Source organism: Phaethon aethereus (genome assembly GCF_964289735.1).
Source record: "Phaethon aethereus genome assembly, chromosome: 2".
Classification (NCBI taxonomy): domain Eukaryota; kingdom Metazoa; phylum Chordata; class Aves; order Phaethontiformes; family Phaethontidae; genus Phaethon; species Phaethon aethereus.
This window is the reverse complement of record NC_138582.1, coordinates 75,350,319-75,376,698: the sequence shown is the minus strand read 5'-3', so window position 1 is coordinate 75,376,698 and position 26,380 is coordinate 75,350,319. Positions and strand designations below refer to the sequence as shown.

Genomic DNA, 26,380 nt, shown 5'->3' with positions numbered 1-26,380 from the left:
AGACTTTCAGCGAAGAAAATAAGCTGACACTGGATTGTCTGTCTTACTTTGTCATATGCTGTGCCGTACCCCTTTGTGGCATCACCTTCTGCTGCTACCCACTTCCCCACGCAGTTCTGGTGTTCTGCACGTGCTGACTGCCCTAGTTGGCTTGTGCATAGCAAATAAACTTCCTGTATGTTTGCCTATTTCCATAGTTTATCCTGTGCTAAAATATTTCCTCTGTTAGCAACACTATCTTCATGCACACACACCAAAAAGTCTTATTTCTGCTTTTTACCAGGTACCTTTTTCCCAAGGAAGCACTTGCAGCAGAAAAAAAAAAAGGATAATGATAATAAAAATAATACATATTTTTCCATGGAGTTGGCTTTTATATTCAGTAAAAACATTAACAGGGATTAAGCATTGAGTAAATGTTTAGGCTGGGACTGATTTCCATTGTAATTAATCATGCTATAATCCAGCTCTTTTGCTTGTTTGTTCTTCAAGATCTGGATGAGACTCTTAAGTGGATTAAAAGGCAGTTTCAAAACAAACATAAAGTTCAGTAGTTTAGTGTTCCTTTCAGCTGACGTGTGCTGAAAGAAAGCATGAAAGGAGAATATCTTAACTAAACTATTTCACTCTGATAGAGAGTCAGTATACCTGAATGATGAGTAGATGAAGTAGTTTAGCTCTAAAATATGCTCAGCTGGACTGGTAGACACCTGCAGGAAATGAGCAGAGACCAGCCCTTGTCAATGCATGATGTGAGTTAAACGAGCAGAAAATCTTCCAGGTAGAAATGGAACACAGGTTGTCCATGAACAAAAGTAGCTTTCTGCGAGAAAGTAGATCGTAGGCATACTCTAATGATTTAGATTAGCAGATGCTATGATATTTGTTAACTGCAGAGGAAAGAGACCCTATTATCTGATGGGTTTGATTCACTACCTGCAATCTTCAGGCTCCCATACGCATCCTTTGGCTTTTGCTCTGAGCTTGGTGTTCAATCTATTCATGGACATCAAAGCGAAATTCAGTTGAAAGGAATGATTTTCACTGTGCATCACATTGCATGTCTCATTGTTTTCAGTGCAGAACTAGAAATCAGCATTCTGGCTCACATAGCATTCGGCAAAGTTTTTACTGAACCTGAGCTGAGATTTTGTTTGTAGAAAAATTATAAGCCCAAAAGATTTATATGCAGTTGCACTGTAAACATTTTCTGTGGTTCAGGTAGAAGGTTCTCATGGGTGAGGGATTTTTTTGCCATTAAAAGAACAGAAAAATGTGAAGTAAAAAGCAAATGATACTCAAGTCATTTATAACTAGGGGAAAACAGAAGCAGATATATGGAAAAGGTTAAGTTAAATTCAAGAATTTGTTGTAATGGGAAAGTGAGACAATTTGACATGTTCATTTGAACCGTTTTACCTTTTGTAACTGTTGGGCAGCGTGACTGTATCTGGTATGCAGAGAGCTTAGTTAGATCTTAATGATGTGGAAGAGTTTGAACTCTCGGAGCAATCAGAACCATAAATTGGGAGGAGGAATAAGGCAGTGAGTCATCCAAGAAAAGACAGATAGAAATGTCTGTATCTGTTGGTTGAAGAAATGAAGGGTCACTGATAAATGCAGATATGACTGAAGCCAACTGAGACCTAATAGGAAGGAATTTATTCAGTGGGAGCTGAAATGGACTGCAGAAAGCTAAGGTACATGGTAAGTGCATAACAACTGAGCTCCTGTGATGATCTGCAGAGAGAGAATTTAATTCTGTGCTAGACCTTTACGCAGTGGAGGTCTTTAGAGATAAATTTTGACATTTAGAAGTACAGTAACCAACTAGAAGTCAGTGCCTCATGATGGGTGTTCAGTGACCTGCCTACCAGACCTGCCTATGGGAGTAGTGTTACATATGAGAAAACACGTATGTATTCATTCATTAAAAGCCTCATCAGAAAGCCATACAATTGAATGAGTCACAGAATCTGAAATGCTCTGTCACCCCTCGAGGTGGTTCTTCTAAGACAGCTTCAAGGCAATTTGCCATGGGAAGCTTCTGCTGGTTTTCCTCTCTGATGTCTTTATTCTTTGTGTAAACAACAGACCCCAGCCTCTAGTGATATCACTTCTACATATCTTAAAAGCATAAAAGCCAAATTAGGTTGAAAATACACTGTTTCCATTCTTGAAGACTGAGGGCAGCTTTCTGTGAGAAAGGTTTTTATAACATTATGGGGAGCTGTTAAACTTAACAAAGAAATAAAAAGTAATATAATTAGGATTGTCTGGTTCTCCCATAAGGTTAGGATGACCTTCACAAACAATGCCATAACAAACAGTGAGTGCAAAGGAAAATTGGGATAAGGAAGTTTCAAGAATCACTCTGATAGTACAAATTCAAATTAATACAATTGCTAAAGTTAATTTTAGCAGCTTACAAAACAGTATTACAGGCATTGCACCGGTGGATTTGGGGGAATAAAAATGAAAGTCTGTATGAGATACTACTGAGACTTCAGAAAACAGTCAAGAAAGGAAGTTATTTAATACAAAAAGAGCTGAATTTAAAAAATAAAAAAACACAAGGTAGGTGACCAGAGTTTGCTGTGAAGATTATAAGAAGTGAGGTAAGAGGAACAATACAAAAGAAACAAAAGAAGAAAAAAAGAAACAAAAAGAACAAAACAAAAGAGGTATATAAGGAACAATAGCACTGCATAGAAAATCCTGTTACTGAGAGTTTCACACCATGATGAACCAGCCTGTGCCAATTGCTTCCACTTGGGGGAGAAATAAAATAGGTCTTTTAGCCACAGCAGCTTTGAGGCAACAAAAGACTCTTAAAGACTAGCCATGTCATCCATAAGAGAAAAACTTTACTTAAGTACATTTCATTAAAAGAACCCCCTAAAACTCCATGATAGACAAATAGGAAATGAACACTCTTTTCCTTCTTGTCCTGGCTGTTTATCTAAAGCATCTATCCCCTAACATATCACAGAATCATTAAGGTGGGAAAAGACCTTTAAGATCATCAAGTCCAACCATCACCCCAACACCACCATGCCCACTAAACCATGTCCTGAAGTGAAATAAAATCATTCTCTCAGGATTAGACTCTTACACTCTCTGTGTTGGTCCCATTGAACTGAGCAATCTGTCTCAGGAGTTTGATATAATTTCTGAGTCAGCATCACAACAATTATACTCCAGTTTAATAGTCACAAATCAATGTACAGACGGTATTTGCACTAATTCTGGCATACGCAGAGTAATACTTGCAAATGTTGAGCCAAGCAGGGCTGATTTCTCACCTCTGTGAATGTCCATGGCAAGGATTTGAAAAAGGACCAAGAGAAAGTCCTAAGGATTCATTACCTTGTTCAAATGCTAATTAAGCCCCAGGGGAGCAAAGTCAGACCAGATGACTAGCAATTAGGCTAAAATATGAACCTGCAAGTTTCTCCCTTCTTCTTTATGAATTGTTAGTATTAGCCACCTTCATGCTCAAAAATGTGTCTCCTGGCTCCCTAAACTCAAGGCAATGGTCAAAGAGTGGGGATCCCAACACAGTCTTGCCAACAAATAATTTCAGATAACTGTGCCAAGAAAATAGCTCTTTAATGATGGCTTGACTATAGAGCACTGTTTGCATCTGGACCTTCAGCTGACTCGGAATGGTAAACCATAATGTAAGGCCCAGGTGTGAGTAATGTTTGATGGTGAGCAGCCCAGGATGTGTTGGATTCATCTGAAGGGCGTTGCAGAGCAAAAGGCTTGTTTTCCCCTACACTGTTTTATCTCAGAGCATCTCTTTGTGGGTGTGCTCTTATTTCTCTTAGATTTTGTTAAAATTAAAAATCTGCTTTAGATTTGAGTTAGAGAAATGGGTTTGGAGCAGATAATAATTGAATCAGAATTTAATTCAATATTCAAATAAGATAACTTGATCAAAATTATTTGTGATGTTTCAAAAGGAGAGAGGAGAGACATGATAATGCCTTGTTCTTTTATTAAGCTTTGGAAACACATTAGCCTAATAATATACCCTGTGACTGACCCTTGAGATATGGAGACATCTCATAAGGATTTATTGATTTATTTGCATAATGATTTGCAGGGAGTAAGAAAATCTTACAGTAATTATGCAGAAATGGATGTGAGGCACCACTCAAGTAATCTGTCAGACTCACAAGAGTGGACTATGGAGGAGATAGGAATTGAGTCGAGATTACCTGAATCCTAGACAAATAAACTCAGGGCTGGTGGATTCAACTTAACCGTAGAACATCCCAGGTCAGGTATTTCATACTAAATTCCACCTCCAGTAAAAGTGAAATAGGAGTTAGCACACTGTCATCAGGTGCCAAAATGTGGGGAAGAGCTCTGCCAAAGGACCGGGCTTGGAGACAAGCTTTAGACAAGTTTTAGTAACACATGCAGCGCTGCTTTGGAATAAACATGTTTGTAAGCAAACAAAACACTAGATAGGAGACTATTTGAATCCAGAGGTGCATAATTTTTGTTTGGCATTCATAGGGTGCTTCAGTTAACAACTTCTTTTCTTTGTTTTTTTGTTACTTTTCATTTTCATGTCTCTCCACTTACTTTTTCTGGCTATGAAAAGATACAGAAGTGCCAAAATACCAGGAGGGAGACTGTTCTTCTGGTATTTATAGCCTGACTAAAAGCAGGAGTTAATGGAAATTATGCTTTTAAAAAAATGAAAACCTTACAAGCAGAAAGTCTATATAAAATGTTTTAAAGGCAAGCAACTTCACTTAGAATTTGCAACTAATTATTTAGGATGTGAGTAACTGGATCCTATCAGGAATTAGAGGAGGGGGCAGAGTAATTTAGTTAGTGATGCACGTTTAGCAACAGTTCTTTGCATTTAGAAAAAGTAAATGTTTCACAGATGGTATTCAGTATCAAAGTCTGTTTGTCCTCACAAAAAGTACTGAGCCTTCAGAAGGTCAATACCCAGTTAATAAAAATCTAATTATTGAATGAAAACAGAACGTGAGATAAAGCACTTAAACCTCTGGCAGCTGGAAGGTTATCTCCATTAGATGCCAAGATAGCTAGTGTCTTTTGGATGCCTTTTAAGTAATACATTCTTTCATCCTTAGGATGGCAAGGTCTTTGCAAAAATGGCAGAACTAAGCTCCGTGATCTACAATAAATAAAAATACAAACAGTAAAGACAAATTATTAATAATAGTTAATGAGTTAATAATAATTATAGTTGACACAGTAAGCTGTAGAAATTGATGTACCGGATCAGGGTGAGGCCGTGTAGTCCCATATCTCGCCTCTGCCAGATGCCAGCAGCAACAGCTGTAGAACGAACAGGAGCGGTAGGATAAGTTGACTCACCTACAGGTCTCCTCATGGGTTTTAACAGTTGTAAATCAGTGTGTGTATTTGAAGCACGAGGCTGAATAGCTGGTTTTTGTTTTGTTTTGGTTTTAGTTTAGTTTGGAGTTGATGCGGTATATAAATGTGATTGGTTGATATTAATGCCATTTCTAAGTATGTATGTATTTATGTTCAGTTTCTTTCTGCTTTACAATGTGCATTACCATTATTTTTATAGCTTTCTTTTAAAGTAACTGATCTTGACAGATAGGTAGGCATTTTGCATTTTAACTGTTCAAATGTATAATAACTATGTATATTGTTGGCAGTTTCTGTGAGTTTCAAACTGGTATCTTTCATATCTGAAGTTTTATTCAGGAGCATTAGCCTGGTCCTAGCACTGTGAAAGTGAAATTCCCATCCTTCTGTACAGTCCTACATTATGTACCCTTCAAAACAAAAGGGTTTTTGAAAGCCTGGTTTAAAAATCTTGCTTGTAAAAGAGGCTTAAATTCATTTTCCAGCCAGTGTTGTAGAGAAATCTGTGAGTCATTTCTGTAAGGTATTTTATTCTGATACAAGTTATTTGTTTTGGGGTCTCAAACCCCAAATTTGCTTGTATCCTCAAACTTTCTTCTTGAAATAGCTTTATCTTTTTTATATAAGGAAAGTCAGATATAAAATTAAACCAGCCTGCACTACTAAGCACATTCCTTACCTTTGCATCAGATTCCAGTACCAGTATTCAGAGATACTGTGGAATGTAGTATTTGCTTAAAATTGAGCAGCATTGTTTTAGTACAGTAACAGAAAACAAAAATTAGAGAAGTTGTTGCATTGATCCGGGAAGTCAGAATTAAATATGTGATTTTTACAAAAAAAAAAGACATCTTTTGTCCCTATTTCAGTTTACAGGGAGAAGACGGAGATGTTGAACACTACACAGGCATTCACATGCTCATGTATGTTACATTACCCAAGCAGAGAGGACGTGATGTAGGTACAAGGAGAAAACTGCTGCTATAATGGGTTGTCCCTAGTGATTTTAAAGTGGCTGTCTCCTCATGTGATTAAATGCCCCCCCAGACGTGCTGCTCTGTGGAGGAAGAGGTGGTCACTGCTCAGACTTAGGTCTTAGCAAAGAGTATGTCATGGTAGCAGATGAAGCCTGTGTTTCAGCAGGATCCTACAGCAGAGGGAGACCATGGCATGTCCTCATGCTGTGTCGCCAGCAATGGGAGAACCAAAAAGAGGGGAGTGCTCTGCAGCTTCCCATGGGTGTCTAGACAAGGCATTACAGGTGCTGGAATTTCTCTGGCCATCTCTTCTTGGCCAAATGGCACTTTCTTCATTACAGGAAAGAACAAGTTGAAGGTAATATGGGGGAAACGGGCAGGAGGTGAGCAGCTGGTAAAAAGCAAGTGATGTCAGTATCTGTAGGAAATAAAGGTGTTCACGTTCCCAGGTCACAGAAGACAGGTATTGACATTTTCTGTAGAAATACTTTTGTTGTGATACACACTTTTGGTACTTTTTCAACTGTAGTTCTGTAGAAAAAACTAATTTTACTTCATTTGTTTGCATCTTACAAGAGATACAAATAGCTGTTTTCACTTCTGCCAGTTTGCCATTCACTGCATCAGTGAATTCATTTACATTACCCTCTGTTTTCATTTTAGTTGGCATATTTTAAAGGTATATTTCAAAGCTTTTGAAATCTTGTCACAGGATTCATTCCCAAACTCGGGATGCATAAGTTTTGAGTATTAAACAAATATGTATAGTTGAGTTACACACTGTTAGCCCTAAGTTGATAGGATATGTATTTTGTTTGGTTTCTCTCCGTATTAAAGTGGCTTTCAAGTTTACCCCCGGTCAGCAATATACTCCTTATTTACATCATCCTTCTTTCTGAATGATGATGATCATTTTCAGCATCAGAGTAAGAAATCAGCAGCAGTGAGTTGCTGGCTTGACACAATCACAGAGTTGTTATGGACAGCACTTCATGTGAGAACGAGAAATGACAGAGAAGTACAGGGTTGCTTTTCAAGTTGCCTTACAAAAGTAGTGGAGTAACAAAAGGGACCTCCTATACGGCTTTCCAGGAGAGCATCGCGATATCCCAGCTGCCAAAGAGAGCCCTCTGCTGCCATGAAGGAGTTTAGCACAAGGATCTGTGAAGGCAGGAATTTGGCTACGCTTGGTTGCGAGTGTCAAATGTGTTTGGAGGGAAGGCTGTTTTAGAAGATGAACAAAAATGTTTCACGCAGAGCTACTTTGAATTTATCTTGCTCCAGCACTATGTCAAAAAAAAAAAAATATATATGTGTATATATGACTTTCTCTAGGCAGAATAACACCACCTGATTAGCATAATTACATGATTGTTTTGATCATAGTTATTTTTAATCTAATGGGTTTATAGAGATGATGCCTTTTACTGTTTTATTTCCCACCGTGGATTCCTAACGGTGATAATTAATTTGCATTCCACAGAACCCGGGCGGTCAAACATGGTCACGCTTCTCTGCCAAGTCACTCTGCAAGAGGCAGCTCTGTGCTCCTAAGCCTGAGCTACCCTCTTGTCGAAAGTCTATCATCTAATAATAGATCACTTCAAAATAGACTTGAAGTCATTTTAAAATTTCAAATGGAATGTAAAGGCTGCATGCCCAAAACACTTGTGTTAGGTGGCTTACTTTCCATATCCCATCTCCTGCCTTTTTTTTGTCCTGTGCATTGTTGATATATAGTCTGGTCGTGAAAATAGTATATAGTGCTTAAATGCAGACTCCATCGTAGACAAGCTCTACGCTCTCGACGTCTTGCCTATTAATGGTGGAATCGCTTCTGACTGGTAAAGTTAAGTGGAAGAAATGACAAAAGGGATAGCAGCAGGATTGCTTTTAGTAGTAACTTTTTACAGTGGCACTCACAGAAGTCTGAAAACTTAGGGGCGTTTTGTCATGGAAGGTTTTCAAGGAAGGATTTATGTCCTTTTCTGCTTTACTGTTGGGATTATGCAAATGATGATCTGTGAAACACGTAAAGTCAGAAACCTACTCAATTCAACTTTAACAGTTTCACCTACATGTTAAATATTACTTTAAAAACAATGTCGTCTTCATGCAGCCCAGATTCTCTAAAGCAAAGTTCCTTTTTGCCCCCTATAACGTAAGCCACCTGGAGACGAAACACAATTTAAGATTTCCTTGCAAAATGCCACTTTGTCCTTTTCCACTCCTAGACTGCTCTTCATGTTACAGCCACCATAAGGTACACCAGGAAATGGTTGTGTACTACAGAATTTCTTGTTCGGAGGGACTTGTGCCATCTATGAAGTGCTGACAAGACTCAAAGCAAAGCTGCAGGGCAATAATAATAAGTCATAATATGTTGTTTCCTGCAGCTTTCTACGTGGCTGACCCAGACAAAGACCACATTTCAGTTGGCTGTACTTCTTCAGTGAAGTGCATGACAAAATCGAAAAATTTACCTACAAATCCCTTTAAGAAAATCTCTACACATAATGTTTTAGTATTTTTATTAAGCGTTTAGGCCTGCTCATATTAAACAATGATACATTCATAATTATAATTAATTATTATAATATAAGTGTAGCTTATATAGATAGTGACATAAAAATACACAAATGCAGAACAGGATTAAAATAAGAGAATATGAGCAAGACTGTCTGGATTGGACTTTTGAGTTGCATATTGCCATTGCTGGACTCATTGGAGTAAAGTCCAAGAGAATACGTCAAATGTAAATATAAGAGAAAATAGACTGCGTGTGCAAGCTGGGTGTGGATAGCTAACAGAAAATAAAACAACGATACATGAAATGAAATGAGATGATGGAGATGGCCTGTATTGCCTCGTATACTCTGCCCTTCCTGCTGTCCTCGCTGTGTAATTTACAGCCACCTGGAATTTCTTTGTTCCAAATCAGCAACTACCAGCTGCAATACCTTTGCAGCTGCGACCAAAAGAAAGTTATATGGCTGCCACATCTTTTTGCAATAGGAACGACACTAATTCTGTGACTTCTTGAGCAGGAGAATGGTCACATCTATTCTGCATTTCAAGAGACTCATCCATACAAATGTACACACCCGTGCTAAAAGCCATTGCAAATGGAAGAATAAATGGTGCCAGCCAGACTGATCTTTACTGATCTGTTTATTGCATCTTGTTAAAAAAAAAAAATGTAGAGGGAGGGGAAATTAGGAGTGCTATTTGCTCTTTATAATACCAACCAAACCCTAGATAATTATGTTCTCTGACAAAGCTACACTTAGGGAATTACTCTTTATTAAAACATTCCCAGTGTACTGTCAGGGCTACGTATCTGTATAGATTTCAACCCACCAGGCAGAGTCAAATTCATCGAGTTCATCATAAGCACGCTGCATTCTGCCAGGATATCAAATAAAATTCTAGATTTCCTGATTAATAAAGAATATCATGCCCTCTGACCCCAGAAAAACAACATTTAGTTTCTTGGTTATGGGATCTCAGCAGGCCTTGCTTGTCACAAAAGTAAAAGTTATTTTCTCTCTATGTTATGTTTCTTTAGCAAATGTTTTAAAAACTGCTTAAAGAACCTAAAAGGTCATTTGAAAGTCTTATTTTTATTGTCACTGCCTCCAAACTACATTCCATAACTCAGTTTAATGTGAACTGCAGCAGGCCAAGAGTTTTACAAGCCAAGATATTATGTCTAGTCCAGTTAAAGACATGACAGAGTTCAGTGAAGAGGGGAGAGGGAAGATCTAGTTTGAGAAATGTAATTTTGCAATGCCTATAAAACATGGAAGGAAAATATCTCTCTGCATTCAATTTTGATGACTGAATGTGTTCATGGCCTTTCCTAAGGTGGAGGAACCCTACCAAGCGCTTTATGAGGAAACAGACAAATGTCTGAGGACATCTGTTTAACAGCATGTCAAAACAAGGTTCACTCACCTCCCAGAGTAGTCTGGGCTCCTTTAGATAACTCAACTTTCTCCTGGCTTCATCACCCACAAGCCTCCATAGTCCACTAGCTAATGTAGAGAATAGTGGTGCAGGAACTCGCTCTTGTGTTACAGCTGATACCGCATCCGTACGCGGTATCTTCAGATGAGGAAATGTCCTGGAAGTAATTGGCTCTTATTAGATATAATTTTCATATAAAGAGACCCTTTATCAGTCCACTTTCATCTCCCTAAGTACAAAATACTTCAAACTACAAGTGGATTCATCTTTGTTAGACTGGCCTGTTGCATTGTAGCAGCAAGAATTCACTCATTCTTTTGAGTCTCGACTATGATTTCCGCCCCCCGGCCAACTCCAGTTTATGTACTGGGCATGACGTCCTATGGTAGGGAATATCTCTTTGGCCAGTCTGGGTCAGCTGTCCCAGCTGTGTCCCCTCCCAGATTCCCATGCATCCCCAGCCTCCTTGCTGGCAGGCCAGTACAAGAAGCTGGACTGTCCTTGACTGCTCAGCAACAACCCAAAACATCAGCACATTATCAACAGTTTCTCATCCCAAATCCAAAACACAGTCTCACACTAGCTTCTGTGAAGAAAACCAGCTCTATCCTGGCTGAAACCAGGACACTGCCTGATGGCGGACCGCGTTAATCTTGCTGGTAGTCACAGTACTTCGCAGTATTTGGCCCCACACGCTTAGTTTATACAAGTCAGCAGCCATCAGTGTTTATGGGAACCATTCTGCCACTAGAAAGATTCTTTACCTTTTTGCTTTTTATTCACCATTTTCTTGACAATCTCATTATGACTGCCAAAGTCGTACATCGTTTGGAGCTCTTTCCTCCTGACTGCTGGCCTTAAAAGCTTAGGACACTGGATATCTTAAATCCAAGTATATAAAATATATATGTAATAGCTATAATTCTCTGTGTTATAGGAGAGCTGAGATAAGTTAGAACAATCAACTGAGGGATGCAAAGAGATTATTTTGTTTAATTACAGCTGTGTATGCCCCAGCAATTCACTGAGTATTGTCATTACTACTTGTTTTGCAGTGGCACAAAAAGTGCAAACCTGGGGTTGGCCTCCATTGTGTGAGTCATGCAGCAAACCCAGAACAGGGCACTTGCCCTTGTCACATGCTGCATGCAGTATTCCTTTTTTTCAGTCATCTGAGGGTTATACAAGAGGTCATCAGACTAAGACTTTAGTATCTTTGATAGGTGGGATCTGAAGATTTTCTGAAGAAAAATCTTGCTTATGTAAAGAGGGTTCTCTAGGTTTCTTCCTTGTTTTTCCATGAAGATGGTTTCTACCATGGTATTTTTACCTCTGATTATGACTTCTGAATATAACCTCCTGTAATTTTCTTCAAAGAGACCTATATGTTATTGTAAATCCATTCGGCTTTTCCTAGTAAACTACTAATCCTGTAACTCAGGCTGATGGAGGAATTTAAACAACTGCATTCTGCTTGGTGGAAGTTACAGAGGTACATGTTGCCCTTTCAGTTGTTAGGCAGAGTCTCAGCCCCAGTTATGTGTGCCATGGCAATTGTACTGACCTAAAGAAGGTTATTCCAGATTTACATTGTCATAAATAAGACCAGAGTTTTGCTTATTCTGGTACATGACTAGTACTGGCAGAGTGCCTCAGTTCCTATTAAATATTTACAAACAGGAAAAACAATTGCTTGTCCCCTTACTCTTCCTGACTTACCGTCTGACAAGAAAAACAGTAGTTAGTGTGCTCAGTTTGTGAATGTGAGTGAGTGAGTGTGGTCTGAGTGAGTTGGGGATGTGTGTGAGAGCAATCAAGGATACGTTTGGTTTGGCACTCCTGCAAAAGTGTCTAAAATGTGGAAATTTGTTCTGCATTCAGTTTTCCAGTCCACTTTTGCCGTCAGTGGGAAGATGTAATGTCATCTAGACAGTCATCCTGTGAAAGTTCAGTCTCCTGTATGCATATATTTTCTCTGATGATTGACAGTTTCCTTGGTTCAACAGTACAGCTACTGTGGATAATTCATGTCCACAGAGGAGGAATACTCTCTTAGGGAGCAGTGTCCAATCCCACTTTGAGTCTAGTGACAGAGACTTTTGTCTGGTCTCTGATAAGCTCTTCTGAAAATCAATGTACATTAGTCTATGTTAACATGACTTTACTACTCGGTGGCCAAGCTAGCTATGGTCTGCATTTGGCAGCATGTTATAGAGGGTACAGAAAAAAACACATGTTCAGGGGAGAGGCAGTGGAGGCAGCTAAGCAGGTGAACTGCACGAGGAAATTGCTTTTAATGAGGCAGCAATGTTTCTATTGCAGCTTTCTTGGATTTGTTCTTTCACTCCTGATACACTTCATTTTGATACAGAAATAAGCATTGGGTGATTCACTGAGACCTTAAGACCCTAAGGTATTTCATAGCTCATGTCTAGAAATTAACATTTGTCACCGTGGATGTTTGGATATCAAATTTGAGATGTATAAAAGGGCGCCAGTGATGAAGCCTGACTCAGAAGTCTGTGTTGGGTAGTCTGCACCATGGAGACCAGAGCATTTTTTGAAGTGTGTTGCTCTTCCGCTAGTCTTTCTTAATCTTAGCTTTATCAGTTGCATTTAACCTTGTACTGCTTTAAGCTAAGCATTGTTAAACTTGGCAGATGTTGCTGATCAGTACTGTAGGAAAAAGTGGCTGTCATAAACTGTTGCCATGCAGACTGCTAGTCGTTTTTAGTAAGTATGCAAATACTGTAGGAGAACAGAGTGAGCCTTGAAGAAAAACTTTCAAGGAAGGGTTTGATAGTGGAGGAACAATTCACATGTGGCACTTTTGGCTCATTTGATGAACCTCAGTAACTGATGAAAGCTATCAAACATAGATCACATTCATCCTACCTGCATGGTATCAAATGTTCACCTATGTCATATTTTCCTTTTTTCTTATCTCCTTGTTTTCTATACCGATCCATTCCCTCCTCTTCACCCTTGAATGTGACCACCCAGTTTCAGTTACATGGACTGAATATCTCACTAAGAAGTCTTAATTGTGCTAAATGATAGTGATGCAAGAAGTCCTTAACCACTGTCTGCAATTGGTTTCTCTAACAGTTCCCTCTAGACTTCATTATTTTGGGGCTCTGAATATATTTTGTTCAACATAAAGTCATTGTTTATGCTTTGCGTGCAGCTTAAACTTCTGAATGTGCGTTTTGTACTTGAGGAATATCAAAGTGTGGAGTGAACACCCCATTTGTGCCTTGAACTAAAGCCCATCCAGCTGAAGATCATGGCGCCAGTAAAACTAGGAGGACACTAATGCTCAGTGTGTGCAGTCACATGGTCACTTGTTTCTGAATAAAAAAGGCAATCACATATTTTAAAAGTTTTATGTCGGGGCTGGTGTTCAGAACACTTCATAGAAAATTAAGAAACAAGATTTTGGCCTAGATTTCTCATTTAAATTCAGCTAAAATGCTGCAGACTGCTCATGGCAAAGCTGATGCAAATGGGGCTAGGATGGGGGAACATTACAGAAAAAACGGGATCGTGTTTGAAGACAGTAGTTTTAATTACTTGAATTGACTATAAAATAGTAGCATTTTTAATGTTTTAACTTTTTGGTTGTTTTTTTTTTTTTACACCTTTAAAGAGTCACATAGGATTAAATAGTGATAAATTCATTTGAGCCCTACAAGGATCCAAAAGCTCTTTAAAAAAAAACTTTATGAAACTGTAAAATAATAGGGCAGATGATACTTTCTATGGACTGAAAATCAACTGGTACAATTTCAGAGAAAAAAAATCTTAAAATACTGTGGTATTTTTTCTTAAAAGTTTTTGTTGACTAGATGTTAAATGACAAATGTCTTTTTTTGCCTGACTGTTTGGAGTTGCTGGGTACTTGATGCTCCCATTGATTTGGCATAGGGCATTACTCAGTATTTCTGAGACCCTTAGTACATAGCAATTTTTGATTTGACTCAGCTTGCATGTTAACAGGAGGTTTTTTTCAGCTGAAAGTCTTGTGTAATTATCACTTCTAATTGTTTGCATTTTCTTTGTGTGTTTGTTTTGGGGTTTTTTTTGCCTGCTTTTGGAATTTATGACCATCCAGTGAGAAGGACACTAAAGAGCGGACTGACACCAGAAGAAGCCAAAGCACTGGGCCTCATCAGCACCTCTGAGATGCAGGTTTGACGTCCCAGAGGTGGCAAGAAGAAGAGCCGTTCATCTGAAGCACACAGGCTGACAACCTTTCGGTGTGGCATTGACCTGCCAGCCTCCTCTGCTGCTCCCAACATCCCGTCCTCTGTTAGTTCGATTTTAACAAGCAACAAACAGCGAAACCCCACAGCCAGGGCAGAAGGGTGTGCCACAGCTCCGCACAACGTCCAGACAGTAACTGAGGAAGTGTTTGAGTGCTTGTAGGTGAAAGCATATGGCTGCTGCTTCTCATGGTGTGTTGATGTGGGTAGGAGGAGGCTCTCTCCAAGTTACCTGTCATTATGTGAGCTGTGTTTACGTTGGTTTTCCTTGTGCCCTGTTTTAGTCATTGTAAATGTGTGCATTTTGTCAATGCAAGGAACAGTCCTTAAAGAGGCAAAATAACTCCAGTTACAGCAACCCCAATTTTCCTGAAGCAGATTCATTAAGCAAAGATGCACAGTCTGTGCAACCCTGTGGTTTGTTGGTTTTTTTTAATTATTTTGCCACCAAAGAATGTAAAAATGTATGTGTACCTTTGTATATGTACAGAATGAATGTGTGGAGATGTGTGCATGTATCTATACACATACAGTCATGATGTAAAATCATGCTCCTGCTGAAGCTAGCTGGACCATGATTTTCACTCTGGGGCCTTACCGTTCCACCTGGACTGGAGGAAAATAATATCTTTTTGTGGGAACTCAGTGTTGTTCGATGAGATTCACCCTGTGGGGCAGGAGATGGCCTACAATACAAGTGGATAGTTTAGAATCCTGAATTCATGTGTATTAACACACTCATACTGTACATAGCGGCATGCACATAGAGGAGAGGACACAGAATACCTCTCTCTTGTTGAGCTATGGCTGTACTGTGCATTTGTACAGTTTCAAAGAGATCTATGCCAACAATTTTACATACTCGATAAATGCATTCAGATGCTAAGATCAAGAAGTTTTGTTCACTTGCCTGTGCCCTTCATGCTGCTTTTCTCTGCTGCAAGATAATGTGGTGGTGATTTTATTTCAAATTAATGGATCTGAATATGAAATGGCCCTGCTAAAAGCCTGCTGTGTTTTTGCTGTTCTTTACTCTTTTTTTGTGATTATCCTTGATGCAAGTGAAGAGAGTACCACAGTGAACACTCCAATATGTTTGCTCTTATCTTGCTGTTTTATAGCTGACTTTTATGACTACCCTCAGCATGTGTTTGAAAAACCTTTAGTCAACTCATCTGCCTGTAAGTGGAGGACATATATAGCAGTGAAGATGAATTGAACACAGTCACCCTAGCCAGTGCTGAAGCATTTTGAAGAGAACTGCAAATAACAATAACGTAAAAGGGAACTTTTTAAGCCAAAGTCTGTATATGACCAATTGATCCTCAAGAATGCACAAGATTATCTCTTTCCATTGCCTTAGCCTCTAAGATTAAGGGTGTACCTGCACAGCAGTAACAGCTGAGGCTTCCTTCAAGCTAGTTAATGGGGGAACTGCAGCAGTTTAGTCATGGTAACAGGGTTCAATTTTGGCTGCAAAACACACCTGAGAAGTCGGGATAACGCATAGTCTATGCTGGGCTCCTAATGCAATAGCTATGTTGCTTCTGGCACCTAAGCTAGGTCAGGTACTTCAAGTTTTTCTACTCTGCTCTCATTAAGGACAGGATAATCACTGAAGATCGTTCAGGTTAGTTGAACCAAACACAATAAACCGTTGAAACCTCAGTCATCCATCATATCATTCTGAGCACAGCATCCAACTGATGAGAGAATCAGGTAGCTGACAACACTGCAAAGAGATCTGCAGTTGAACATCCTATCTATCCTGTCCACCCTCTTGATCGTAACATTTTATTCTTTATCTGCTCTTGCCTTGGATCTTCACGTGTCAAAGTCCATGGCCAAAAAGTTCTTAAGGACAGCATTGAGTTTGATGTTGCTTTCCCCTCAGCTTGGTAAGAAGTCAATTTTACAAATAGGCAGAAGGCAGTGTTTGTGTAATTAATAAAATGTGTTGTGTATTTGAAAGCTATGAAAAGGAAGAAGCTGTTAGGAAACAGAAAGAAGTGGAATATAATTAATTTCACTGTAAAATAAGCAAGACCTACGAGCATCTGGACTTTAAAGTGGATCTTTATGTGCTGCTCACCGTTATGGACTTTTTAAATCTCTCTTAAAGATGCTTAGAACAAAGAAATGAAGGTAACGGGGGTTTGTGGAGGTCTTTGAAGTCGGAAACAAGAGGAAGACACCCTGAATGTAATGGTTATGTTGAACTGTGATATTTGCTAAGTGATAAAAGAAGCAAAAATGCAACAAAATGCATTTTGTCCTATATTTGATTGGAGGGAGAAAATCAAACAAGTTTTTAAAACTGAATATTTTAATTAAAATATGCTGAATGTGCAAAGTAGGTGGCTGTTGGTGACTGCTTGCTAAGAGGAAACAAATTTGTGTTTCATTTAGACATAGTACAGCATCTGTGTCTGACACATAATTTAGCTGATGACTACTAATAGTTGGGCATATGTATTTTCCAAGAATTATGCAAAAATTTTGCAAAACTTCACATGCTCCTTATCGAGGAGAAAATTCAATATGAGGAATGAAGTTAGAATAAGTTCAGCAAAAAAAGCCAGTTTCTTTCAGATTCTCTGGATGGAAGTGTCTTACATGTGAAGCATATTCTTCCTTGTCTATTTTTCAGTTATGGGTTTGGGTTTTTTTTTCTGTTCCTGCTCTCTATCTGTAAAACCGATACGAATTTTTCTGGCGGATAACTTGGTCTTGTTTATGCAGTAGTGTACAGTCAGATTAATTCCACTGTCCTCGGTGTTTACGGCAGCAAGATCATTAAACGCAGTAGCAATACCATAACTACAGCAAAGATTTCCATTTTGGTTCCTGATAAAAATGGCCAGCGGCCCAGTGTGCTAAGCTGTACAGTGGCAGCATTTCCTCTGGGGTCTGCACGCATGTCCTGACGGTGGGAGTAACGTTTGTTCCCCTTCACCTGACTAAGGGATTCCAGATGAAATGGAGGAATTGGTTATGTTTGCATGCCTTTGTCTGTCTAGTCAGGTTGTAACCTCCAGGTTTTGAGTTGCTGCCTGACCCTCTGTCATCAAAAGAGCCCATCGTAAGGATGTAACAGTTGTTCTAAAATGTGTGTGGGATGCGGATTGGTTTTTTGACAAATATAAAGGTCTTTGAAGCACGATGTAGTAACACATGTTCCCATTTCTCACTTAGAGATCCATGAAGGCTGTTTTAAACACTTGCAGCCATAATAACTACCTCTCTTCTCTTTCTCATAGTACCAGTCAGCTGCAAATGTAGTGCCCAGAGTTTTGTATGTCCACCAAGCTCTCAGAGTTGCTGCTGGTGTTCATTTCGGCACCCATCTGCTGCCAGTAACTTGTCTGTCCGTCTACCACCATAATGCCTTCCCGATTTGGATGCTGAGGTAAACTTTAGCATATGAAATGGCTGCCAAAGGGAAGCTATCCTAATTTCCTTTCATGTCCCTTGGTGTTTAAAAGCAGACTGCATACAAATACTTTGTAGTCCCTCGCTCCCAACTGAGGGATAGCTTTCAGTAGCAGTTATGTGGCTGCGGTGAAGAAACACCCCCAGGGAATGCTGTGTGCCACTATCGAGAGTGAAAGATCCCTCACAAAAATTAAATTCATCACTCTTCACCTTTCAGTAAGGCCAGGCACCAGGCTCATGGATTCCAGATGTTTTATAGCCCCTTGGCTACTATGTGTGACCCTTCGGTTTGATAGATCCCTGTCCATGATCCAAAATCAACAAAAAAATGGTGTTTTAATGAGGGTCTTTCTCGCTTGGATAAACACTGGAAACGGCATCAAAAGCAGTTTTCAAAATGCATTTCTTTTTCTCTTTTGACCCCCTTTTATTGTAAATCTCTGTACTGAATGACTCTGTCAGCAAAATAAGGCATCAGATTTGTAGGTAGACAAGACTTTGGCTCTAGCTTAATAGAAACTTGCATGTGAGTATCTAGATAAGAGTTCATAGCCTGAGTCAGAGTCCTGATGCGACTGAACAGCAAGGGCCTCCCGCAAGGCGCTCCATTCCCCCTCAAGGTAGTCGATGAAGTGGTGGGACAGCGCCGTAAATCCCCGCCGTGCTATGCTCTGAACGCTCCCTGGAGAATGCTAAAAGCCATTGAAGCGTCGCGAGTGAGGACTGCCACCTCTCCTGCAGACCTAAAGGGCACGATGCCACCGGAGGTGCAGGAAGTGGTTCCTTCCGCCCGGCACCTGCCCTAGGCCGGCGTCCCCGGTACTGTAACAAAAGCAAATGTCTGTCCAAAACCCTTTAGAAACCGTTTGACCGATACTGGTAGTCTGGATTCAGGTGTGTGCGTATGCTGTGTGGTTATTGCTTTTACAACGTTTGTACGATGTTCACTGAGATGAAATGGGGACATGGTGGCAGCCTACCAGTTCCACATCCTTTATCCTCCCGCTACAACTCGCCCACCTTTATCTGAAGGGTGTGCAGGGACGCGGTGTCCGGCAGCAGCACGAGCCTATTCCTCTCTCTTTCCCACTCCCGTGTGCTCGCTTCACATGTACCGCTCCTCTCCTTACCTTCGAGGCAGGCTGAGCGGGCGGGCGTAGGCAGAGCCTGACCCCGTGCAGCGTTCGGATGGTGGCTCTTGCATTTCCAGCATCGGGATGCAAGAAACACTTGCCTAAGCTGTAAGGACTATGACTGTTGATGTTTCTCCACACGGAAAACTGCCAGGTACTTACAGGCTCTGAAAGAAAATAAATTGAAGCATTTTTGAAGAAGAAAGTGTTTGGTTATGGGCAACTGTTGAAAATGATTTGCAAACACTTGAACACCTTCCCTTTTTTTTGACTGGGGCAGCAGTTGGCTCAGTTGGCATTTCAGATGCGATCCCAAGAGGTTTTTGGCAAGCGGTTTAATAGTTACATAGCAAGTAATTCAAGGAGTTTCAGAGATGTTGTATAGTTTTATGTTTACTCAAAAAAAAAAAAAATTATTTCTAATTAGTCCATTTCACATTGAGTGGCAGATAGAGATATATTTTGTTTAATCACTATCTAATACAGAGGCTTCTGTGAAAGAAAAGGTTTATTTGTAGTATTGGGTGCATTTCTCCTTTTTAAAGACTGTCTTTGCGCGTATAGTGTCCTTTTTTTTGTGAGCTGGGTATTGTAAAAAAATGTAAAGTAGAAAAGGACATGTTTCTTAGACGAAGGAGAAATACTGTAAAATTGTGTAAATGTCACTACTCATGTTTTTTTGTGTTCTGTGTAGCATAGTGTAAAATAGGCTTTCCAGCAGTGTTATTCTGTGAATTGTAATTTAAAAACCAAGCCATGCATGGTCAGAGATATTATCTACAGGTCCTTTTGGTTGAGTTTTTGGTTTTGTTTGTTGTTTTCTCATTTTAGGTAAATTTGTTTTATGTTAAATTTAATTGTCCATGAAACTGCATTTTTTGTTTCTCAGTTTTATTTCGTAAAGAACTTGAATTACTTTTTAAGATTTTATTACACACGAAGCTCACCTACCATTTGTATTGATCCTTCAGAAGCTTTGTCACATTTAGTGTAAACCAGGGGGATTTTCTTTTTAACACACCCCTCATCTGCCTCTTCTCCCCCCACTGTTCCCCCCACTTTTCCCACTTTACTGTCTGGAAAGATGCAATCACCTTTTTTTTTTTTTCCCCCTGTGCCATGCAGGGTCAATATGGAAAACTGACCGCAGACCTGTGTCCAAAATTTCTTGATATAAGTAGTTAAGAAGCTCACCTCTACAGCATTATATAAACACATCTTGCAATAAAGCTTTATAAAGCACTGAGTGGGCTGGTTCTGGTTTTGTTGGTGAAGCCTATCATGGGAGCTTTGGTGGGAACTGGGTGGGAAAGGGGGGTCATGGGTTGATTTTCCCGTATCCTCTAAGTACCTGCAAAGCCACCATGTGGACAACAAAATGGCTGCCATTAAACCATCTGGGTGGTCTGATCATAAAAAGCTGATCTTTTACCCTTTGTTTCACAGTTTGAGCCTAATTCCTAATCTTAAGTGAAGAAAATGAAAATGTGTCTCTGGTTCTCAAGGATTTCAGTAATTCAGCCCTACAAATCCTCACTAAACATACAGGGTTGCTGCTTGTTGCCATTAGCTCCGAGTCAGTTCCTGTCTCAAAAATACTCTGTGCACAGAGCACGTTGCCTAAAGGTATGAGATTTATAGAAGCAAATATGAATAAAATGAAAGACTACTTGTGTGCAGGGGAGCATTTCAGATTGCCTCTGCATGAAGACGTGAAACACTTGCTGTGTCTGCAGGGCTTCATAGCTGTAAAGGTGGCCAGTAAACGAGACGTGCCTTTAACTTGGCTGAAACACATTTCGTGCAGCACCCTGGTGTGTAGTTTTCTGCTGGCCACCTACAAGTGCGTCTGGACAGGCAGTGGTCCTGCGGTTTGCTCTATTTGCTGGTGTCTGATTCTTTCTTTTCTTGCAATTTCCCAGCACTTGAGAGGGACCGTGTGGACAAATGGGACATCCCCGGCCCTCCAGAGGGTGAGCCGTAGCACGGGCTCTTGTGCATCTGCTCTGCCCGCAGGTTTGGTGACTACGATGGGGAGGGGGGTCAAGGTGAGACGTAGAAACCCGAAGTTCTCAGGTTTCCACTGCTAGTCCTGCAACAAGCTACTCGCCAGTAATGGCTCTTTAGAGTTGCACGTGTAATAAGGTCAAAATACATTATTCAAAGACAGCTACGCGTGTTTATAGCGGCATCCTGGAAGATAAAGTCTGTTAACTGAGAGTCTGAGAGAGATTTTTCACCTATGGTTTCAGAGATTGTAGGACCTGATATAAAATGCTAGGTATGTACGCCTCCGTAGGGAAAAACACCACCTTCCTCCTTTTTAATTAGTTTTTAAAGTTATTTCAAATAAAAAAGGTGCCTTTTGGGATATGGCTGCATCCCTGAAAGGGCTGCTTAGCATTCCAGATGCGCTGGTGTAAAGTCTAGAGGATGAAAGGCTACTAGCCAGAAATGTGGTAATGCTTTTTAAAATAAATATATAAACCAAGTTTATTGGCCAGACACTTTTCTTTTCTATCACAGCATATCCATTAGCAATTCTAAATTCCAGATGTGCAATGACAATGCGTACATATATTTTTCAGACCTGGTGCCCAGTCAGAACTCATATGTTGTCACAGAGAAGCCTCTGGCCTGTAGTCAGGGAACGAGTAAGTATGCAGATTATCCATTGCACAGCTGCATGCCCTGGTTTATAGACCCTTCAAAACAGTTTGAGAACACACAACTGAAGAAAAAAAACCCACATTTTTTTCCTATTATAACTTCTCCAAGTTTTCTGATGGGAATGCAGTTTGGAAAAGGGAGAGGGCTGTTCTTGCAGCTTTACCTCTTGCGAGTTTCTTTGCAGGAAATGAAGAATGACGGCCGTACTCCATTAGTCAACTCTGGTGAGACGGACCTCTGCTGGGAAATCCCGAAAGGAACACGGTCTACGTGAGGTGTCATGCCAATAAGGGCCTCTCTTCCCAGCTTTTCCTGAATGGTTTTTGTGCAGGACTCATCCGTCTGCGGAGGTGCTCTGCTCAGTAATATTGCTTTTCAGTTCCCAGGAGTCAGAGGGGGCTGTTCTCTGCCCCAGTGCCCACCCCTTTCCCACCACCAAGCTTGCTCTCTTGCTTGAGCCGAGTCAAGAGCCTTTCATTTATTATTTATCTGGATCTATCTGGAAAACACCATGGAGCATGTCAATGTACAGAAGACATGTATGAGCACTGTGGAGGGTGAGACCCTTTCGGTGTCCCAAATGGGACTCCCAGGATCACCAGGCACATCCTACACCATCATTTCTGTAATGATGATCAGAAGTGCTTGAAGCGTATGTTAAAATCTTACAAATACGTTTATAGCCCTCTCTTGGTGAGTGTTCAGATCTCTCTGCATAAACAGACAATATGACTAGTTTTAACTTTTGTATATATTTTCCTTTGTTTGATCGATACTTAAGGTAATACAAGAAGACTAGCAGTTGACAAGCAACAAAGAAAAAGAAAATACCAGTGAAATCCAAAGGCACTTGAAACTGGACAAACTTGAAGGCAAAGGTGAGGTCAAAGCCATGTCATAACCTGCAGTAAACATTGTACTGCATCTGTCTCAAGGCAACATTAGCCAAGCCTGTCTTGGAAGGGCTCCGCATCTGCTTAACAGCAGTGGTTTGAAATCTTGTCCCAGGTACGAGGAGCACAAAGCCCTTCCAGAGCTAGGCAGAGCTCAGGTGGGGGGCCGACAGGTGTCAAAGTCTCCGGAGTGTATCCATCACTGCAAAGGTGCGGGAATTTATTTGGCATGTGCTGTGACTGCATGTTGGATATAAATGTTTGTACTAAAAACCTTGGAGTAACCTGTGAAAACACATTTTGTGCAGGTATCCAAAGGCTACAGCAGGGTAAAAATTCTCCTTTTTAATAAAGCAATGAAATATTCAGACTCTTGAACGAGAACTCAAAAAAATGAATCCTCCTTCCATCGTTGTCCAAACTTCCTATAAATATGCACTGGGAGGCTTAAATAATCTTGGCAAGATATAGCAAAGGAAAATTATTGTTAAAAAGAGGCCCTGGATATCGTTTCAACAAACTTTTTCCCCACATAAACTTACGGAAAATTATTTATCTCATAGCAAAGTCAAGAAAGAAAGAAACCTCTTCTTGCAAAATGCCAAGATACCTATCTGAACGCAAACTAGACTGCCTTCACATAGGTTTGTCTGGAACACCTCCCAGGTATGCTGCGTTAATTATAGGGAGCAACAGGTGTGTAGATTAATAAATAAAAATGTGAATGCTCAAAAGGTCAACAGTGATGATCTATGTAAAGCTAGCTGTGAGTAAAATGATAAAGAAAGTATATTGAATATCAGGCGGTAGCGACCCAAGCCAAATGAAAATTTGATGCTATTGGCTCGACGAACAGTGGAAACAGCCTGATGGACTTCAGTGATGTAGAATCAACCCCCAAAGATAACTACTAGAATGTTAAACTTGATGGAAAAATGGAATTGTTTCTCTGACAAAAAGGCCCTAAATCATTTTAACCTCAGCCGTTTCACCGGGGAATTCTCTTTCAAGAACGGATAGCACACTATAGCCTGAAAACCAAGAGAGAATCCTTGTTTCCAGAGACATTATCTCAAATGTGTTCAGATTACAAGCATGTGGGATGAAACACAGCTAGCATCCAAAATTATATAGTCTGGAAATTCTATGTCTTTTTAGAAGCCAAAACACTGCAAAGTCTGAAAACAAAACAACCTGACGCAGTCAATTGCAATATTTTTCTTTTCAGTATGGAGCATGACAACCATTACATTTCCTCACAGGAAAATCAAATTTTAGTAGAAACTCTTATCATTGTGCCAAAATTCTTTACCACGTCTTTACAGACAAACAGTGGTAGATGGATTACTAGAGACCACTAAGCTTAAGTTTAAGGCTCATCTTAAGAACTTATGCCACATAAGAAATGTAATGCCATGCAGTTTTGCTTAATGTACTCATTCCTTGTCAAAACCTGCATCCTCCATGCAACCTTCACTTACACCACCTTCAGTGTTTTTTTCTTTCATATGGTGGGAATGAGTTGGTTGGCATATAGAATGAATGTATTAATTGCTTATTATCCAGTAATATGCTATAAAACTTTCTAAAGGTAATTGGGGTGTTCATAAAGTTGTAATTACTTGATAGTAGTTAATCTGAGGGTGGGTAAGCTTTTACATACCTTACATACAGTAAGGTATGTAAAAGCTAAATATTCATATTTTCAAATACCTCTCAGCAACATTATATAAATTGTTTGCGGGGAGTGCATCTGTGTGCCAATTTATGCTTATGGCACATCACAAGTGGATTTTGTAATCTGGTAACTTGTTATTTTGACTTCTGAGCATATTTTTGCAAGGTGTTAGGGCAATGAGATGGTTATATGAGTGGTTTAACTTGTGCAAAGTATTTATTGGTAAGTGTGATTGACAATGTCAGAAAGTAGCAAGGTTTATTGCTCCTTGTATCTTTCAGAGCGTGAGTTCTCCAACCATCAATGAGACGGAAAATCTAGTACACTGAGATGTGGATCCCCTGAAGAATTATCAGCAGTTTAAGTTACTTGTTTCTTATACGTTCTTAGTGTTCGCTTCTACAATTACAACTTCTTATGTGTTTAGACATCATAAGCTCACAAGGTCCCAGTAAAGGGTAATACTGAGGCACGTGTGAAGACTCAAACTCCATCAAAGAGGGCTCCTCCCTGCAGAAAGGACACTGGGGGAGAAGGAATGAACTAATTTGGGTAACAAAAAGGAAAGCAACATCAACACCCAAATCAGCAGTATAGGGTAATATTAAGTGAGGGAAAGCCTTGATGATGAAGACAAGATTGTTATTTTGATATGCAGGTAAAGCCAGTGAGGAAAACCAGAGATCATTTTAGCAGCAACACTTGTGTTGGACTAAGTGAAGCCCAGGTGCAGTAGTAGGTCTGCAGGCTTGGAAGGGGATGTTTTGTGTATGTTCAAGGTAGAAAGGCTGACTTTTAGGGAAATTGTGTATTAATTAAGCTACATGAAAACAACAAGGGGGTGGATTATGACCTGTGTGCCTATAAGGAGAGAAGGGCACTGTGTACAAAGAATGACGACAAGAAAGGGGACATCATACATTTCCTGAGTGTCAAGTGGATTTGCCTTAAGCAGGCTATCTAAAATCTGTTTTAAGAGGTTGGTAATTTCCCAGATTTTCTTTTCTGCAGTGAGCACCAAAACCATAAATGCAACATAAATGAGGCAAGGATCACAGAAAGGAGCCATTCTGAGCATTGCAGCTTTCAGACAATCACAAATTACCTCAGTGTGTGGCAGCAAAGGCGTCACCTCTTGTTGGACTATAGTAAAATCCTGACTGGGGTACACAGGATAAGCTGTGGTTCAGCTGGTGTTGCACCTCTGTCTTTGGCAGAAGGAGCTTGGATTCCTCAGCCGCTGGGATCAGCGTACAGGACTCTCCCTGGGGTGAGCATCCTCAGCTTTATGGCTTGTGACTCTCCTGTTCTCAACATCTATATTCAGGCAGCAGTTGGGCACAGAAGTGGCCAGCAAATGACCTTGGTAAAGGATGCTCTTCCTTTTTCCTCACATAAAGTAGCCTTGGAGCCTACATGGCTCCTCCATGTAACATTTTGTGCCCTTAGGATGGCTAGCAAATCCAAAACAGTGCTAGCAGAATTGATGAGGGCAAGGACCAAAACAAATTGGAGGCTGCAGGCAAGATGCCAAAGAGTCTTTTAACCCCAGCAAGAAAGCACAGAGAGCCCTCTCATCTCAAGGGGGGTTGAATATTATGGAGATGAATTTTGCACAAGACCTTGGTAAGAAGTATTACTTCAGTCATCAGCTGGGAGGATTTTGCAAATGCCTATCTCCCCTAAGCAAGCAGAAATTAGGGTAGGATTATGTTGGCAGTTCTGAACGCAATGAAACGTGCAGTTGGTACTTGATCCTTGTAGTCAGGGATCTCGTAAATATCACTGACAGAACCTTTGGTTAAACTTGGGATTGTTTTCTCCTTTGTCAGTCACTGTTTGTCCACAAAATGATGAAGTTGTTCTCTCTTAATAAACTATCTGGATCAGCAGATACAGGCGAAGTTTAATGCAATTCATCCCCAGCTGCCAAAACTGATCAGAGGAAATAGGAAGATGAGAGTCAAAT

At 40.1% G+C, this 26,380-nt stretch overlaps 1 protein-coding gene across 3 annotated transcripts in view; it reads left to right on the top strand.

Annotated features, from left to right (window-relative positions):
* The window catches only part of FHOD3 (formin homology 2 domain containing 3), a gene marked incomplete at its 3' end in the record, with an annotated part of 418,667 nt that extends 404,133 nt beyond the window's left edge, over positions 1-14,534 (top strand). For all 3 annotated transcript variants that reach the window (XM_081996647.1, XM_081996646.1, XM_081996645.1), the window contains one exon: positions 14,452-14,534. In XM_081996647.1, the coding sequence (XP_081852773.1) occupies positions 14,452-14,534 (83 nt within the window). The remainder of the gene's footprint in view (positions 1-14,451) is intronic.
* Between the last annotated feature and the right edge of the window lie 11,846 nt (positions 14,535-26,380).